Source organism: Giraffa tippelskirchi, chromosome 3, assembly GCF_054371585.1.
Source record: "Giraffa tippelskirchi isolate mGirTip1 chromosome 3, T2T-mGirTip1v1.2.pri, whole genome shotgun sequence".
NCBI lineage: Eukaryota > Metazoa > Chordata > Mammalia > Artiodactyla > Giraffidae > Giraffa > Giraffa tippelskirchi.
The window spans coordinates 69547095-69567521 of NC_137277.1; the positions used below are offsets into that span (position 1 = coordinate 69547095).

The window sequence follows — 20427 nt, forward strand, 5'->3', positions numbered from 1 at the left end:
AAATGTGGTCTAGAAAGTCAGTCAGATGAATCCCTACCCTGTTATTGCCCATATTACAGCAGCACATCTCCATCTTTTTGTGTACTACAGTAGAGTAAAATTCTGTTTAAAAAAAATAGTAATACAATGACTTCATTTCTCCCCTTTACCACTCTCCTTTTTTCCTCAAAATCTCCCTGAGCTGAGACATAATTGGCAATGTTCTTTCCTTATTGCTCAATGCACCATAGAATAACAATAGTCTGGGAGTTTCTCTGTTTCTCTAGGGTTAGTGTGGCCCATGGACCAGCGATAGTTCACAAAATAGTTGACAAAAGGATTATAGAAACGGAGAATACTTAAAAGAAACAGCTCTTGCTTACAGTTAAATACCAATTAATAATAAAGGAAAAAATCTTAAATCACCATTAGGCATATCACAGTAATTATTATTGCATCAATGGATCCTAAAACCAGTGAGCAAAAGCACAATGCGTAACACAGTATTTCCATAGTCTCAGAGACACTCACCTCCAAATACTTGTTAATTACAAAGGGAAGAACAGTAACTAAAGGGAGAAATATGGAGACACCACTTTAATCAGGCACCCCAAGTTAACACGGCCAGTTATAAGACATCAACATCGTGTACTCCCTGCAATGGTGCACTGGGAAAGTGAGTGAAGTCTATGTATGGTGTTCTCAACCAAAATGCATGACCTCAGTTTAACCATGAGAAACAGCAGATAAATTGAGGGACATTCTAGAAAACAACTGGCCTGAACTCATCAAAAATATCACAGTCATGAAAGGCAAAGGACTTGAGTGTCACAGATTAAAGGACGCTAAAGAGACATGATAACTAAATGCAATGTGGGATCCTGGATTGGATTTTGGAATAGGAAAAGTACATTGGTGAGAAACTGGCAAAAGTTAAATGAAGTCTGCAGATTAGCTAGTCGTATTGTATCAATGTTAATTTCCTGATTGACATCCAAGAAAGCTGTGTACTTTCAGAACACTCCGTACTATTTTTGCAGATTTATGGAAAGTCTAAAATTATTTCAAAATTTATAGTTTGGTTGCTTTAAAATTATCTCCTCATGACAGATTGCTGGGAAAAAAGCTATTCCTTCATCACAAATAGTTTGAGAACCACCACTCTAGAATACTGGGTAAGAAGTAGATGACTGAAGGTTGAAAGGTCATAAAATTAAGTTGAAATTTGATGCATTCAGGACAGAAGAGATTTGTTGTTTGGCTTGTCACCAAGCATTAAAATTGCTACATTTCAAAGATGAAATATGACAACTATGAAAAATATGAAACAATATTATTATATCATTACAAACTAACAAACTAACAACCTACCAAAGATATTTTACATTTTTTAAATAATACATTTGAATATTGCATGAAAAAGATGATGAAATTTTCTAACATTTCATAAAGTTATTACCTTATCTTCTGAGTGAAGAAGATAAAGGACATCAGCATAATCAAATCCTTCATTTTCTTGTAATTCCTTCTGTAAGAGATCATTCCTTAGGACAATGCATGCCAAGGAAAATGCCACTTCAACCTACATATGTAATTTTCAGAAATATATTTTTCACTCATGGCTTATCAAATGACACATTTCATCATTCAAATATCTATATAGGATATACCAATTCAAAGATACCATAGAATACCATTAATTCCATTTCTCTGACTAGTATTTAGAGAGTGGGAATTACAGCTTCTGGAAAAATTCCCCTCATAATTTTTAACAGCTGAGAAAATAATCTTTCTGTGTACCACACAACCACAAAGCTCCATTTGAGGGCACAGGGGGAGGTAATCAGGGCCTGCAGTACGTGTGAAGAAATTTATCATAAGTGCATAGTTGTATTCCTTCTACATCTAAAAAAAACTTTTCTAAAAAAAATTTCCTAGCATGGTGCTTGTTAGCTACTGATCATTGGGATGTAATGCTCTAATGGAATGCTTTCAACTGAAGCAAAGCATTTGGGAATAATTCTGAGGAAGTTTTCTTCTGGTTCTGGAGTCGTTTAAGGCACATTCTAAAGCCCTTAAAGGAGACTGTTAATGAATCTTGGTATTACTGGGCTCGGTAGACAAATTTTTAAGTACTACACCGTGGATTTCTATAAAAAGCATTGTGAATTTGAAAAGCATGATTATTATTGCAAAAATATTTACTATAGAATCTTACTTGAGGAAAAGTATTAAAATGTCAAATATTTATGTTCTATTTTAATAAGTTTAAGAACTCATTGAAAATATATGCTGAAATATAGACAGATGCAACTGAGCAAACTGTTTTGCCATGAAAATGTACATTTTAAAATAAAAAATGTATTTTATATGTCATTTTCCTTAGTCTTGAGAAATTTATTTGTACTTTGAAAGTCAGTGCAGTTTTTACATATAATTCAAGCCAAAAAGTGCTAGCATGTGCTTCTTTGTTTCCCAAATCAACTTCTGTAATGACATAATCTCTTTCACGGCAAGAAAAGCCAGATAACTTATAACATCTTTTCTGATAACAAAATAACAAACACCTTCCTTAAAAGAAATCATGCTATATTTACTTATATATTTTCTTCATAGGTTATTTTTATTTTCTGATTTCCAACAGAGCCCTTACCAAATTTTAAAGAGAAAATAAATTTTTTGTCATTATAGTTTGTGTGGCCAAGTATAGATGTCCTGAATTTCTAAAACCTTGGTAAAGGATTTTAATAGATGTAAATGTTATTTTACTAAAGGCATTTAACTAGAAGTAAATGGAAGAATGAATGACTCTTCAGCAACTCATAGTAATTCCTAGCAGTGTCCACCCTTGAGAAAAGTATTTCTGCCAGCCAACACAGGTTGCTTGGTGGAAAGTAGGGCTGTTTTGATGGTGTAAACACTGACAGGATTCATTTATATTTGAGAAATTTTACTACATAAATCACACATCCTCATTATCCCCACCCAGGTTTAGCAACCAGTATCTGAGGAAGAAGGGAAGAAATTCTATGAATAATCAAATATCTGAGGAATAAAACTTCTTCGATAAGTAAGGACAGAAGACTAAGACTTTCTTGTTAAATCTGAAGAAACCATATTTTAATAAAATTTAGTAAATATCTTTGCTACTCTCTTTGCAGCAATTTTTTTCACTTTAATAAGGGGTTTTAATTTCCTTCATATTTTTGTTTTTGGCATTCTAGTCTTAAAATCTAGATAAGAAAATTAACCCAATTCCCCAGAATTCAGGTGTTTTTTTTTTTTTTTGTCTTTTGAAGTATCAAAGAATCCACAAAACCTCTTTCTGTGGCAACTTTTCTGTTTTAAAACTTCTGGGATTTTGTGATTTTGTGTTTGGCAGAAAAAACACAATTCTGTAAAGCAATTATCCTTCAATGAAAAAATAAATTTAAAAAAATTAGGATTTTGTTTACAATGTTAGATATTTTTATTATACTTCTGAGCTTGCCTAAAGATAAAAATTATTCTTTAAAAAGTCATTTATGTTAATTTTTACTATATCACACAAAAGTCTTGTATATACCTTAATATTAGGAGAAGGGTGACTTCTCAGTAGTTGAATAAGTACTGGAAAGGCATTTTCATCTACAACAAATTGTTGACTAATGGGATTGCTTGTATGAGCGACACCTGTAAGAATCCACATCTCAATGAGATAACGTTTTTTCCATCTTGGAAATGGTGAAGTCAAACATAGCTCAATATGTTTGGTTCTCAATGTGTCCTAGCATAATATGGTTGGTAAATTACAAAAGGAAATGCTTTATTGACACTATTTTACCTTAATTAACTTTTTAAAAGGCAAAGTGATTAATCCTGGAAAATTTACTGTTAGAACAGTTTTCTAATAGTCACAAAACTAAGAAATTAGAAGTGCTGGACTATCAGGGAATAATAATGTAATAGCTATCATTTATTTAAAAAATAATTATGTGCAAGGTACTTCAGCTTATAGCTGCTACTGTTTTCCATTAAAAGTTTGTTTTTATAAAAATAACTTGAGTAATCACCTGGTTAAAACTGGATTCCTTAAATACTCATACTAAAAAGATAATCTTACTTCTTCTAAGCATACTACTTTAAATCGCAGCTCTAATCTCAATTAAGAGACTCAAATCATCTTTCTAGTGGACATGAACAAACAATTTAAAATTTTTTCTTTTACCAATAAATGCCACACTACAAGTACAGTGGGTTTACATAATTAAATATAAGTACAAGATCGGGCCCCTTTAGGAACAATGAAGAGAAAGCATCTACTTATTATTACCAGGTGAAGTTTGAAGCAACTAAGGGAATAGGAGCAGCAAAGAATACTTTTGTTTCATTGTTCCCTACTCCCCTTTTCCATTGGCCACCAGGAGATGTACACAAACAATAATTACATGAATATTCTTCATTCAACAGTCAAGTATTGAATGCCTGGTGCACCAGGCACTGAGGTAGGGAGTGTTGCATGCATGTTGTATGAAATACCTAAGATAAAATTGGCAAAATATGTGCAAGAATTGTACATTGGAAACTATAAAACATTGCCGGGAGATATCAAAGGCCTAATTAATGAAGAAATATGTGTGACTATGGAAGGTTAATTCCTTTGCAAAGAAAGGAATAACAAGACCTAGTGGCCACTACATAAACAAAGAATGACTATGGAAAGAGAGTGGAATAGAAAAAGCTGCATTAGAAACACTTCTGTATCTTCAAAAACATATAGTTCCTAAGATTCAAAATAAGAAATATTTTTCTCTTAAACTTAAAAAAAAAAGAGATTGCTTTAAGTCAAAATAGCCAAGGCTCATGGTCCTCATTTCTCATTCTAACCAGAATTCAAAGCAAGATTGATATACTATGCTTAATTACATCAGTTTTACCCATTAAGGTCTTTGAGAAATAAAAATATTATAATAACAGATTAGATATGGTTAAGGGCTGCAACAGTAGGGATAGGGAGGAAGAATAGTACCTTACTAATATTTTTAGAACTGAGAATAAATCTACAAACCAATACAGATGGATCCCACTGCTTTGATGACGCTCAGCAGTGTGCCATCGGCTATTTTACTAATCCTTAGTAAGCGGACCAGTGGTGCGATCCCATTCCCTTCACATATTTGATTTTGGTGGATCCTGCTGTCCTTACTTAGAGCTATGACGGCTTCACCTCCTGACAAAGAAAAGCAAGAAACATGTCTAACAAAGTCTTGTTCTGTATTGTGTAGATTTATGCATAGAACATAACTTACCAACATACTGCATTTTAGCTGATGGTGATAAAAGCATATTTATGATAAAGTTGTATCCAATCTGTTCTGCCATATACTTTTGTTGCTTTAGTGTTTGTCCTGCCAAGGCCCAAAGTGCTACAGCTCCTTGTTCCTTAACATCTATTTGAAACGCCTATTTAAAAAAATATTCTATTCAGTCAATGAAGATTTACTGAATACCACAGGAATGTGTGTTTAATAAAACGTTTATTCTAGGATTGGTTTTAGTTTTCTTTTCACTTAGCTAAATTCAATATTGAATACTTTAAGAAAAATGAAAAGTAATAAAATTCCTACCTTGAGAAGTTTTAAAAGATATTTACTTAATGATTTTTCTAGAAATGCTCTCTGGATAGCAGGGTTGTAACATGCCAGTGCTTCCACAGCCATTGCACCCTTCACTTGGACACTAAGCTGCTTTTCTTTAAACAGAGCCACCAGAGGAGGAATGGCTCCTTCCAGAGCCATAGCATTCTGAACTTCCTTATTGTCACGAGCAACCTCAGCAATTGTAACAGAAGATACCGCTGTCAACACATCTTCAAATGAATTCAAGAACCAGTTAAATAAATCTTTTAAAAAGTAGGAATATAAGCATGCAGCGTATCACTAGTTTTCCATATTTAAAAGTCAAGTTTACAGAGTCTAGAAAATTTAGAAAATAAAGGAAAATAGAAAAAAAGAAATAAAACTCTTCAGACTTTCACCACCCAAGCACAAACATCCCATGTAATATCATCCACTATTTTTGTAAATATATATTATATCAATATAGATAACGTTGCGCTTAGTCGCTCAGTCGTGTCTGACTCTTTTGTGACTTTATGGACTGCAGCCCGCCAGGCTCCTCTGTCCATGGGGGTTCTCCAGGCAAGAATACTGGAGTGGGTTGCCATGCCCTCCTCCAGGGGATCTTCTCAACCCAGGAATCGAACCCATGTCTCCTGCATTGCAGGTGGATTCTTTACCGTCTGAGCCACCAGGGAAACCATAGATAACTTTAGATAGTGTTATACTTAACATAGTTGTACTATAAACACAGTATCCTGCATTTTAATTTGCCAGTAAAAAAAAATTTCTCCCATTCTTTATGAACATCAGTGTCTCCTAAATATTCCATTAATGCATGTCTCACATTTCCTTAAACATTTACATTTTAAAAAACAATGGGTTGTTTCTAACTTTTCACTGTTTTGAACAATGCTTAGGAAAAATCTTGGCACATTTCCTTCCTGTTTGTACATTTTTCCCCTTGGCATAGAGTCCTAGGAATTATTGGAATAACTGAATACATTCACGGTAGATTCATTTTCTTTTTTCTCCTTTTTAAATTGAAGTATAGTTGACATACAATATTACATTAGTTTCAGATGTACAACATGGTTATTTAATATTTCAATTTATTAGGAAACTATCACCACAAAAAGTAACTGTCTATTCCCATACAAAGTAATTTCAATATTATTGACCATATTCCTTATGCTGTATATTACATCATCATGACTTATTTTATAACTGGAAATTTGTACCTCTTAATCCCTTTCACTTACTTCATACAACACCCAAACCCCTTTTCCTGTGGCAACCACAGTTTTTTTCTCTGTATCTACCTTTTGTTTTGTTTGTTTATTTGTTTTCAATTTTAGATTCCACATATAAGTGAATACAGTATTTCTTTGTCTGACTTATGTCACTTAGCATAATACCCTCTAGTTCCATCCATATTGTTGCAAATGGCATGATTTCATTCTTTCTGTGGCTGTGAATATTCCATTTTGTATATATACTATATTTTCTTTATTCATTCATCTATCAATAGGCACTCAGGTTACTTCAATATTATTGTAACTAATGCTGCATGGAACATGAAAGTGAAAGTGGCTCAGTCCTGTCTGACTCTTTGCAACCCCATGGACTCTACAGTCCATGGAATTCTCCAGGCTAGAATACTGGAGTGGGTAGCCTTTCCCTTCTCCAGGGGATCTTCTCAACCCAGGGATCGAACCCAGGTCTCCTGCATTGCAGGTGGATTCTTTATCATCTGAGCCACATGGAACATAAGGGTGCTTTTATCTCTATAAATTAACATTTAAGTTTTCCTTGTGTAAATACCTAAAAGTGGATTTGCTGGATCATTTGTTAGTTCTATTCCATATTGGCTGTACCAATTTACATTCCCTCCAACAATGCACCAGATTATTTTTTCCTCCACACCCTTGCCAACGCTTGTTATTTGCTATCTTTCTGATGATAGCCCTTTGGACAGATGTGAAGTGATACCTCATTGTGGTTTTGATTCACATTTCCCTGATGATTAGTTATGTTGAACATCTTTTCATGTGTCTGTAGGAAACTGAAACTGTCTTAAAGGGTGCATGCAAAATCTCACATGCTCAGAGGCCCAGTGCGGAGAGGCAGCAGTTTGAAAGGCGCCTGGGTCAGACCTACTTGCTCATCTTGGAGAGCCTGCAGGGGAAGCAGGAGGCAGCTGGCACTCCACAGGGGAATGAGACTCTGAGGCAGCTGGTTTTGTGACCTCCCTCCACTGTGCTGATGCTGCAGGCACATTTTGGAATCCTCTTCTAGCCCCACCAGCTTGCCTGTACCAGTCCATGACAGGCCTCCCAACTAGCTACCCATCAGAGCCTGCCCTGCCCACCAGCTGCCCATAGCAACCACACAAGGCAGGGCCTCTCAGCCAACGAGACCAGAGGCCAGCCTTGCCTACCAGTGTGCCCAGAGTAGCTGGCCCTGCTTCAACAGGAGGGGACATACAGCCCATGTAAGGGTACTCTTTGAGCATCTAGGTCTGACGGCCAGAGGGTAGCATGCTGCTGGACTCCATAGGACATCGCCTATGTAAGGCCACTTCTCCAACCTACCCAATACACAGAAACAGACTCAGAGAATTAGGCAAAATGAGGAGACAGGTGAATACATTCCAAATGACTTTTTGGATTTGTAACAAAGGAAAAGAACTTTCAAATGATTTCACTACATGAAAGAGGTTCTTAGATGATAATTGCTTAATTTGAAGTACTAAAGTAAACGAAAACCTTCTGCAGTAATCCCCTTATCCATAACCTTGTCTTACATTATAGCCAACATAGTTATTCTGTATTCATTCTTAGAGAACTAGAATAGAAAGAAAGATAATAAACTGAGCAGGAAGGAAAACATACAAGCTTTTCCCCAATTTTTTATTCCTCCCGCTTTCTCCCAATTTTTTATGCCCCCATATGTGGGGGGAAACCACAGACCTGAAGTTTACACTGTTATGTGTATGTTCATTGGGATGAGAAAATTCTTACAGAATCTAAGAGACCATTTGCAGTAGCTGCAGAAACTGCTTCATAGCTTCTGGTGTTCTTGGTATTTATATGCACTTCAGAGTCTGACAATTAGCCTAATTACCTCCTTACCTTGAATTCTGATATCCGATATCTCACAACAAATCTAAAGTCCTTATGTAACCTGAAAAATAGCTTCCAATGATCAATATGTGTCTTATGCACCCAAGGAGACATCTACTGGCATCTCTGGGCATATTAACATATTACATTATTTTTATTACTTGTGCCAATGTTTCCATCTTTTAAAATGTCTAGTTCAACATTTTTAAAATTAATGGCTTTGAGAATAAATTCCTTTTATAAATCCAGTGGTTTAAATTTAAGTGTTTCAGAAATTAGGTTATATTACACATGTCTAGATCCATCCTAAATTAATCCAGGACATTTATTCATTAATGACAAGTCCAGACCTTTATTTGCTTCACTTAATAATCTGGTCACTTTATAGAAATAGAGACTTACCTGAATCAGAACTCAGAAATGAAATAAGGTATGGGATGCCTTTATGGTCTCTCACTGCTCTTTGGTTATTTTTGTTTCCCATACATAAGACCCGCATACAGTTCATCACGTTTACTAGCACGCTTTCTATGTCTAAGTTTAAGAGATTTATCAGAGCTGGGATTCCATTCTAAAAATAAAATAGTATTTAATTATAATCAAATTTATTTAAGAGGTCTGCCATCTTTATTTAGAAACACAAGTCTATAATCTTTCTTGATACAAACATCTGCTCATTTAGGACAGAACAATTGCCCATAAACAAACGTGTTTACTGATATGGTACATTAAATGACAGTTATCACAACTTTGAGCATATCTTATGCTTTAATTTTAAGGTAAGTATTCTATAAATATATTTTCTCTCATTTTTTGGCCATGCCGTGCAGCATGTAGGATCTTTGTTCCCCAACCAGGGATCAAACCTGCATTGTAAGTGCAGAGTCCTAACCACTGAACAGCCAGGGAGGTTCCTATAAATATATTTTCAAATAGCCTCCTTTATACCAAAATAATTTGAGGCTGCAAGTTCACTGTAACATTTAAGTATTTAAAAGTGAAACAACTGAGTAATAATTGAATACAATGCCCATTTGGAAATATATGTCATTGTATACATTGCACTGGTAATTGGCAGTTATAGTTATGTAACACAAAATGTTATTTTTAAATGTAAGTATAGTTTACTAGTTTTAAGTGGAGTAAAGATGGCATTTCTCCCTACTAGCAGTAATAATGCAAGAATATTAAACAAGACAAGAAACAGAAGTGTAACATTATTTTCAATAAAGCTAGGAGACATCTGTAATGTTGAATGATAATAAATGTTTCTGAGTAGTCAACAGAGATGAGAGAGATCTCCCATGGCCACTGGCTACAAGAAATACTGGCAGAACACAGTTTCTAAAGTAAATGGCTCTACTTTAAGGGACAGGAAAACACACACACACACACACACACACACACACACACACACACACACTTCTCTGTCTGGAACAATAGGAATGCGTGTGGAGGATGGCAGCAGGATCTTCCCTGGACCAGTTAGTCATAAAGTGTTGAAAATTAAGGAAGGCAAGGATGAATAAAGAATTATACTGATAAGATTTTTAGAAGAAGTAGAGTTATTGGTGAGATAAAAAGAAAGAGACAGATTCTGCACTGTGGAGGAAATAGAAACGACATAATGGGTACTTTATTGCTGTCAGCTAAGGGAAGGCAAGGCGAAAGATCCCGTGCATACAACCCTGCAGCCTATGTCATATTCTTGTAGCCTAGAACATGGACCTGGGCTCTTTCCCACATGCATTTCCTGCAAATAGCTAGATTAGAAAGAACTTATCTCATTCAAAGTGAGTACTGATCAAAAAGGACCTAGAACAGGATCTGTTCAAACATATTATAAGAGAAAAAATAGGAAGAACTTATGACAGATAAAGAATGCTCATCAGAAAAAATATATCACAAAGTAGATGAAAAACTTTAACTGAAAATGATATTGATATTATCAGTGAAAAAATTATATTAGGCAATCACCTTTATAAAATAAAGGTGCACAGAAGAGACAGCAGTGCTCAGGGAAGATTTTTTGAGACAAGGGGCAGTGAAATGAGTTGGAAAAGCCCAGGAAAGATGTGAAGAGTTATAAAAGACAAACAGTAGTCCACACAAAAATAAATAAGGCCAAAAACATAGCAAGAGACAAGCAGGGCAGAATTGGGTGGGGGGAAATGAAATAAAATCAAACAGAGGGACTTCAGGACAGGGTTGGCACACAACCCTTCACTGTGCCTGTTCTGGGCACTGAGCTCTTGTTCTTGCTCTTGTTCACTTCTGGTACTCATGGTATTGTGGCTGGTTTGCTCTTTGCATCCTCACCAAGATTGGAATTCTCCCCTGGGAGTTTATGAGGGCCGCTGCAGAATGAAATGGGCATCTTTCTAGCTTCCGTATGAGAGAATCACTCAGTCAAAATGATGTTCTATGAAAAGAGCTTACGTGTTTGGCAACAACATCCTTGTTTTCAAGTTGAGCAATATCATATAGAATGACAGCACATCGAGAGTGTAGTTCAGGTTCCTCAGAAACCAGTAGGTTAATCAAAGCTGGAATGGCTCCCGCCTCTACCAAAGCATGCACTATACTTGGGTGGGTTGAGATATTACTCAATAACCCAACTGTTTTGCACTGTAATTTTATTTTGGAGCCTTTTAATAGATTGATTAATGCAGGAATGGTGCCTACAACGAAAAGATCAAGAAAGAGCACAGTTTGTAACTATTTGTAGTCAATTTATCATGATAGACTTAATATTTACGGGCATTGCCATATAAACAATTAGGAAATAATTTGATGAAATATTTATAAAATTATCATTTGAAACCACACAAATGCCCTTTTCTGTCTTGTCTATAGTATGGGCAGTTCTCATTGTCTATACATTTGATTTTCACACACCACGCAATCATACATTTCATATTGGCAACACTAAGCCACCTTTGAAACACTGAACTTTGGCTTAAGATAATTGAAAAATAAATTATTTGAGCTACCATATGGTAGAGTTCACTTTTGGTTATTACATCAACTTTGCAGTGGTATAGGCAATTATTTGAGCACTTTATTATATTTTATCCATATTTTATATAAGTAGCTGTGAAAAATGCAAACAATTGGTTCAAAGATAGAAATCACTGGGCACGGTGAACATAGAAAATACAGCTTCAGTTGGATGCTTGTTCCTTAGGTTCAATGTGAAGGAAAAGCACTAACCAGCACACACGACACAGGGGAAATGCAATGGGTATAATTAGGGATGTATGTACGTATTTAGCTACCTTAGATGAAAGCTGCATCATGACTTGTTTGCCTGTGGTTCACTTTTCTGAACAAAAACTTTTTGTACTTGTTTTTAGGAACATGCTAAGGGACTGTCTATAACTTTTTCATTCATTCATTTATTCAATCAATCAGTATTTCTGAAGCATCTCATTTGGGCCCAATATTCACATTAGAGTAATGGCTACCATAATGGATAGTGTAGATAGAATATTTCCATCATTTCAGAAAGTTATAATGGGTACTATTGTTCTCAAAACAATCCTATGAGGTAGTAACTATTTTATTAATGAGGAAGTTAGGCATACAGAAAAGTAAGCAATCAGTCTAAGTTCTAAATGCAGAGCTAGTTACAGACCCAGGCCTGATACTGTAACTGCTATTTTTATAAATAAAATGTACAAATAGAGAAAAGGGATAATTTTTAAGTGAAAATAAACATAAGGGTAGTATGGTGAATTAATTTCATATAATTTTTGAGCTTGCAAAGTTTTACAGAAATGAGCTTTATATAGTTTTTGATCCTGTGCCACTTTCACTTGAAATATAAAATACAAGGTTTACAGGTAAAGGGAATTATCTTAGAAAAAAGAAAAATAGAAACTTAAGATCAACTAAAAAGTTTTCTTCACAATTAAAAATACGTTTTAAAGTTAGTGAACATATCTCTACATAAAATAGCATAAGCAAAAGATAGTTAATAGATTTTACATCACCTGCATCCAAAATACATTTCCAGTATTCATCCTTTGCTAAGCAGATTACTTCTAAAGACATGACAGCCATCATCCTTCGTTTATAGCTTTCGCACTGCAACATTTCTGATGAGTATTCAACAGAAAGATACACATTGTAATTTCACAAGAGGTAAGAGAACGATTGATTCTGTTTCTGCGTAGGCCAAGTGAAGCCATGAGTTGAGATCACCATCACCACCAACTGCATTCTTTAATTCCCTTTGTGCTTGTGAGGTGCTTAGACAGACTGAACACCCATGATCTTCAAAGTTTATAATCTATACAATTAGTATAAAATATCCTAAAATTCTTTATCTTTGGCCTGAATGACTTAGATTGGCTAGTCACATGGTTCAAAAATCATCTGGAAAATAATATAGCTCTTAGGCTATATTGTTGAAATCAGTTGTTGAATAAAATTTGAGTATAGGTTTTCAAGCATAGCAAAGTAAGCTACATTACTGTCAATAAAAATCTGTTGTTTTTGTTCAGTTGCTAAGTTGTGTCTTACTCTTTGCGACTGTAGCACACCAGGCTCCTCTGTCCACAATCTCCCTGAGTTTGCTCAAATTCATGTCCATTGAATCAGTGATGCTATCTAACCATCTCATCCTCTGCCACCCCCTTCTCCATTTGCCTTCAATCTTTTCCAGCATTAAATCATATATGAAGCTTTATACATTGCCTGAGTATGAAGAAGATACTTTTAAAAATCTCGAAGGAACTTATACTCCAGACGGGAAATAATACAAATATACATGATTCTAAACAATTTATCTGGTGCAAACAAAGACTCATAGAAATATCTTCATTCATCTCTCTTTCCCCAGCCCCCATAATAACAAATCTAGTCCCAGCTCCTACCTAGGTAGTTGACTCCATGGTATTCTCTTTTAAAATTCAGGTTCCACTCCAAGAGCTAATCCTGGAAAGTTCTAATAAATGCTAATTCTTCTTTTACTGACAGTGAAAATGGCCAGTGTGGTGAGAGAGAGCAATTATAGAGCACGAAGCAATGAAGCAGTGGCCAGATGTTCATAGTTATTGTTGTGTTCACATCATTATCAGGACTTCCCAACAATGGCTGTAGAAGGAATGGTTGTCAAGAAATTTTTTGTACCATTAGGCTATTACTTTTAGGGGCCAGAACGTCTTCAGTTCATTCGCTCAGTCATGTCTGACTTTTTGCAACCCCATGGAATGCAAAAAACCAGGCTTCCCTATCCATCACCAACTCCCAGAGCTTGCTCAAACTCCTGTCCATCGAGTCAGTGATGCCATCCAACCATCTCATCCTCTGTCGTCCCCTTCTCCTCCTGCCTTCAATCTTTCCCAGCATCAGGGTCTTTTTTCAATGAGTCAGTTCTTCACATCAGGTGGCCAAAGTACTGGAGCTTCAGCTTCAGCATGGGTCCTTCCAATGAATATTCAGGACTGATTTCCTTTAGGATCGACTGGTTTGATCTCCTTGCAGTCTAAGGGACTCTCAAGAGTCTTCTCCAACACCACACTTCAAAAGCATCAATTCTTCAGCGCTCAGCTTTCTTCACAGTCCAACTCTCACACCCATACATGACCACTGGAAAAACCATAGCCTTGACTAGACGGATCTTTGTTGGCAAAGTAATGTCTCTGCTTTTTAATATGCTGTCTAGGTTGGTCATAACTTTCCTTCCCAGGAGCAAGCGTCTTTTAATTTCATGGCTGCAGTCACCATCTGCAGTGATTTTGGAACCCAAGAAAATAGTCTGTCACTGTTTCCATTGTTTCCATCTATTTGCCACTATGGGACAAGATGTCATGATCTTCATTTTTTTGAATGTTGCATTTTAAGCCAGCTTTTTCACTCTCTTCTTTCACGTTCATCAAGAGGCTCTCTAGTTCCTCTTCACTTTCTGCCATAACGGTGGTGTCATCTGATTTCTGAGGTTATTGATATTCCTCCTGCAAATCTTGATTCCAGCTTGTGCTTCATCCAGCCCAGCATTTCACATGATGCACTCTGCATATAAGTTAAATAAGCAGGGTGACAATATACAGCCTTGACGTACTCCTTTTCCTATTTGGAACCAGTTCGTTGTTTCCTGTCTGGTTCTAAGTGTTGCTTCTTGACCTGCATACAGATTTCTCAGGAGGCAGGTAAGGTGGTCTGGGATTCCCATCTCTTTATGAATTTTCCACAGTTTGTTGTGATCCACACAGTCAAAGGCTTTAGCATAGTCAGTGAAGCAGAAGCAGATATTTTTCTGAAATGTTCTTGCTTTTCTATGATCCAACTTACCACTGCATTTCAAATGCGTTAGCCTTTATCAAAAGTAACAAGATACTCTTCTTAGTTTCTCCTATATATATATACACATACTATCTATAGATATGGGTATGTTTATACCATTTATATATAGATATACATAATATCTATATACATATCTATGGATAGTATATATATATATATATGCATGTCTATATATCTGATATAGATATACAGATATATATTTGAAAGTAACTGAAAGTCATTTAGTCATGTCTGACTCTTTGCAACCCCATAGACTCTACTGCCCATGGAATTCTCCAGGTCAGAATACTGGAGTGGGTAGCTGTTCCCTTCTCCAGGGGATCTTCCCAACCCAGGGATTGAACCCAGGTCTCCCACATTGCAGGCAGATTCTTTACCAGCTGAGCTACCGGGGAAGCCCAGATATAGATATAGATTTAGATAGATATTTATTATATATACATATCTATAGATATATACATCTATCTATATAGATAGATAGATGTGTATCATATATACAATGTCACAGTAAATATTATCCTCAATGGTGAAAAATTGAAAGCATTTCCTCTAAAGTCAGGAACAAGACAAGGGTGCCCACTCTCACCACAACTATTCAACATAGTTTTAGAAGTCTTAGCCTCAGTAATCAGAGAAGAAAAAGATATACAGTGATATATATGCACACAAATAAACATTGAAAACCCTATCTAGTATCTCTTGGGCTGATATAGTATATATACACATTTATTTCTCTATCTATATCTATAGATAGTATATATATAAACATATATCTATGTATCACCTAGAGGTGATAATTTCCTTATTTTATTTCATCGTAGTTTTCTCTGTACCTGTCGGTCATTCCTCCCACATTTTCCTGCTGGTCTGGGTACACTCTTTCCATTCTGGGACTTCCCTTTGCTATCATCTTTGAAATTCGCTTTGCTTTTCTCTTGGTTCAGATTCCCAGTTTCCAGTTAGTCAGGGAGAATTCCCTCTTTAGATCTGTAGGTCTTCCCTGGTTAGCCTCTGCAGAAAGCTCTCCAGCCAGCCTAATGGGGATTTGTGGTGCGAATCTGAGATGCTCTTAGCTTTCCCACAGTTGGCTTGGAATGGGTTTCTCTGGACTGCTAAGTCCTAGGATTTGCCTGTCTGCTTTCAACATTTTATTGCTTCTTCTGGTTTTCTCTTCAGTGCTTGTTTGCTGCTATTTAATCTCCATGTAATTTTAGTTGGGACTTAGGAGGGAGTAAAATTAGATGTGTACATTCAGTTGGCCAATAATTCTTACCTTTATAATATTTCTGGCTAGGTAAAATAAAAATTGAGTGGGGGGAACCTCAAATAGAAATTTTTCATACGACATCAAAATATGAGGAAAGATGTTGCTGAAACTGTTTCTAAAATTAGGAGGTGAGGAATGAATCTTGTATTTTCCACTCAAACTTTAATTTCCTATTTCTTTTTTTTTTGATGGAGCAGAGGACGGTTGCTTTTGGAGAAAGTTGGAAAAGTAAAAATAAATATAATTGTACAAATTATCACCTGGGTTATTATTCTTTTATTTTAATTCAGAAGTAAACCTAATTTTTCACATACAAAAATATTTCAGTATTTTTGTATTTTTGGTTTTAACTCAAAATATGATGCTTGCTTTATTTGTTCTATTTCAGAGTGAGTATCAATAATTAAATTGAATAATGATAAGAACATTTATTTATAAAGAGAGTATGTGCTCCATACTCACCTACCAGTGTTTTCCACACTGGGAGTTCAGGAATATTTAACTCTATTATATGCTTGAGCACCTCTGTGTGAAAGGTCAGCACTGATAAATGAATGATGTTATTTCCTTTAGTATCTGTTTTTCTCCAGTTAGCACCAAGGGAAAGCAGGTATTGAATAGCGTCCAGGGCTCCTGATGTGGCAGCAAGAAGCAGTGGGGTACACTGATTCCTAAAGACAGAGGAAAGCCTCGTAATGACTGGGCACACATATAGCGTCAGAGTTACTTTTTGTAAAGCTATCCAAACTGCTGTTGGAGGAACTCTGATTGCTACATCGCCTTCTCTTCCTTACACGGTATTCGTCTGTATATACCACAGGTAAATAGATTTGCCTCCCTGGCCTTAGCTGTCCTTAGTGTTTGGCCCACCCTCCCTCCCAACTGAATTATCATGCCTTATAATCTGTTCAGAAGTTGATATAATCTGTACAGAGTTCTTAGAATATGCCATCTCACTGATTCCTCACAACAAGCCCATGCTGCTACTGCTGCTGCTAAGTCGCTTCAGTCGTGTCCGACTCTGTGCAACCCCATAGACGACAGCCCACCAGGCTCCCCCATCCCTGGGATTCTCCAGGCAATAACCCTGGAGTGGGTTGCCATTTCCTTCTCCAGTGCATGAAAGTGAAAAGTGAAAGTGAAGTTGCTCAGTCGAGTCCGACTCTTAGCGACCCCATGGACCGTACCCTACCAGGCTCCTCCATCCATGGGATTTTCCAGGCAAGAGTACTGGAGTGGGGTGCCATTGCCTTCTCCAACAATCCCATGAATGAAGTTGAAAAAGCAAGGCCAGTATTATCAGCCCATTTTACAAATGCTGAAACTGAGGTTCAGATAGTGTGTCAACCCATCTCTTTATAACTCATGTCCACTTTTCAAATGCCAGCTTCCTCAGTGTGGCAGAAACTAACAGTTTTTGTCAAAAACTCAGGATCTGCTTTTTAGACAGTGACAGTCTTTTGGTTGGGCACAAGACAGGCCAGCCCAAGGCCACATTTCCTCGCTTTCTGTGTGGAGAGGTATGGCCACACAACTGAGTTCGGCCTGTGTGGTGTGAGTAGAGGTTACCTGGCGATTCCTTAAAGAGAAATGGAGGGTGCCATTACTTTTCCCCTCTCTCTCAAGGCTAGAGTGCCGGCATAATACGGAAAGCAGAAGCGCTCATTTTGTACCAGAATAGGGAAACCACACATGAAGAAGCAACAGCAGGACCTCTGGGTTTCTCATATTGCCAACCCATTACACCAGCATTCGACCGTCAGCCTAGACTTCATGAAAAAGAACTACATTTATCCTTTTTTAAAATACAGATTCTTGGGGCTATCTTTGTTAAGGCAACCTCAACTATAACTTTACTAACAGATCTATTGACTAACAATGCGACCTTAAGCAAACTGGATTACTTTATTGTCTGTAAAAGAATGAGAGTACTAACAATCAGCTTATTAGCACAGCCTTCATACATAGTCTCTTTTCCTTTTTTCACCATGTTACATGGCCTCAAATATTAATTTTCTAATCCTTACACCTATGCCTTCTTCTCTTCATGAAACCCCTTTCTTTTGCTGCCTGTCCTTGAATTCACCAATATCCAGCTGGCCCAGGCCTCTCCTCTATCCTCTTTTTCCTGGGCCCAGGGAAAACTTGTCCTTTATGAGTAAACATCTCTTCATTTTTCTCCCTTCTCTATTTGAACAAGAATGTTCTCTTCCTGTTCCTTTCTTTCTCCTACTCAGTGGTAGGAATAAAGATTACTTCTATAATACTTCTAACACCATCACTCTGATTTCCCTCACTTGAAAAATAGGTTATCAGATTTTATTACCCTTTCCAGGTCCACACTGCCACTGCCCTCCTGCCAGTGGGTCCCTTCCACCATCCTAGCTCATGTATTGGCTGCCTCACCAACATGCCTCCTTTCTTTTATCAGTGACTTCAACACCCATGCTAACAACGGTCTGTGTCCTGATCTCTCAGGTCCCCATCATACCCTCTTAATTTGTCTCCATATCACACATGGTCACACTTCTCATGAGCTCCACATAGATCTCAACCTTGGTAATTGTCCTCTCTACAAATCCTCTGCTTCTTCCTTATGTTCACAGATATCTTCTTACTTCAACTTCTGATTTTCAGTTGTTTGACTTTTTTAGTGCTTCCAGTCTTTTACCCCACTTGTGCTCAAAGACACACTGTCAAAATATGACAGAACTAAGAACTGAACTCGATCTCCACTTCTCTTGGCTCTTTTCAGAGTCTATTTGCCAGAGAATCTATTAGCCAGAGATCCTGGTTTCCAGAAAGCTTTCTCCACACACATCTCTGCCCCAACCTAGGGAGGATTTATTTCTACGATGAATAATAATGGACAAGTTATTTGAAGATTCAGAGATATCTGAAACTCTGCCTAAATCAAAACAATAACCTGGTAGCTAGATTACTGGCCAAGAAAGTACCTTCAGGAGAAGTTTACCTTTACCCTAAAGGTTGCGAGTTAGCTAAATTGTAAAACGGAACATTGTTTGGGGTGTTTCCCTATTGCAAAGTTGTTTTCCTTCTTTGTATTGTCTTTCTGTCTTGGATACCACTAGATATTTCTCCTGTTGTCCATGGTCTATCCACCTTGGTCTGGAGCGGCCTCCTGGTTGTATAAGGCTCAATTTAGAACAACTTCCTCCTTCCCTTGTTTCGTGTTTCTTCTAAGACACTAAATAGTTAACTTGATAAACTAATCTGTAGAACCACCCTTTGGGAAAAGGTTAGGAAAAACTTCCTAGGACTTACTCTTTATTCTTCCAGAAAACTTGTATAGGTTAACAGAAGTTCGATCTTTATAAATTCTAAGTATAAGTGGTAGAAAAATATAGTGACCAGAAAAGGCAGCAGAGTAAGCCCGACATAGCCTTTCAAATCAGTCATAACAACCATTCGTTTTAGTGTCAGTGTTTGGGGCAAGACATGAAAGCAGAAATTTGTATTTTTATAAATGATTAGTAACTTACTCAGCTGTTGCCTCAGCTTCTAGTAAACTAGGATCCTTCCTGCAGAGAACGATTATGATGCAGATATTGTCATAGAAAGCAGCAAAGTGAATTGGCATCCAGCCTCTTTTTTCAGAAAGTGTATAATCAGCTTTGAAACAGAGTAGACAGATGCTTGTTTCTAAGGAGCAAGCCTGTGCTGCCAGGTGCAGAGGTGTTGGACCTAGAATGGATAGACAATGACTTCAGTGCTCAAAGATCTAACATTTCTAAAAAACATGCCTTCTTATTAATCATGTCCAACCACAGAGCTTAGTTCTGTGTGATATAAAAGCTCTAAGAAGATCACTAAAAGGATTAATTTAGGCAACTCAATATTTCTTTAACTCGGGTACCGGACCATTAAAAATAAATACTTCTTTATAAGTTATGAAGAATAAATATAACACTCAAAATATTAAATATTTGAAAAATTAAGTAAATATATAAAATACTCCTATCAGTGTTATAAATTATTTCTTGTTTAAATTATTTTCCATTTTATTCAAATGCTTTGTAGTATGATAAAGTTCTTTAAAATTAAAAAATATATATATGCTCATAAAAGGTCTCTATGTCACTAAATCCCGGTCGGTATTTTTCAGTTCTTATCTTCTCAACAGTAAGTT

The 20427-nt window shown here is 36.5% G+C and overlaps 1 protein-coding gene across 50 annotated transcripts in view; it reads right to left on the bottom strand.

Moving 5' to 3' along the window:
• ANKAR (ankyrin and armadillo repeat containing) overlaps positions 1-20427 on the bottom strand; it is a 52070-nt gene that overhangs the window by 11186 nt on the left and 20457 nt on the right. For 31 of the 50 annotated variants that reach the window (XR_014079335.1, XR_014079334.1, XR_014079333.1 and 28 more), the window contains 10 exons: positions 19781-19982; positions 16740-16948; positions 12697-12801; positions 11141-11382; positions 9104-9272; positions 5586-5827; positions 5268-5421; positions 5027-5188; positions 3545-3651; positions 1439-1561 (listed from right to left, as the gene is read on the bottom strand). Coding sequence is in view for 32 of the 50 variants with exons in the window: in XM_081579342.1 (XP_081435468.1) it covers positions 1439-1561; positions 3545-3651; positions 5027-5188; positions 5268-5421; positions 5586-5827; positions 9104-9272; positions 11141-11382; positions 12697-12801; positions 16740-16948; positions 19781-19982 (1715 nt within the window). In the remaining 18 variants the exon portion in view is untranslated. Of the gene's footprint in view, positions 1-1438; positions 1562-3544; positions 3652-5026; positions 5189-5267; positions 5422-5585; positions 5861-9103; positions 9273-11140; positions 11420-12652; positions 12802-16739; positions 16949-19780; positions 19983-20427 lie in introns of all 50 variants that reach the window. The other 19 variants (XR_014079325.1, XR_014079331.1, XR_014079332.1 and 16 more) reach the window with 4 other exon arrangements.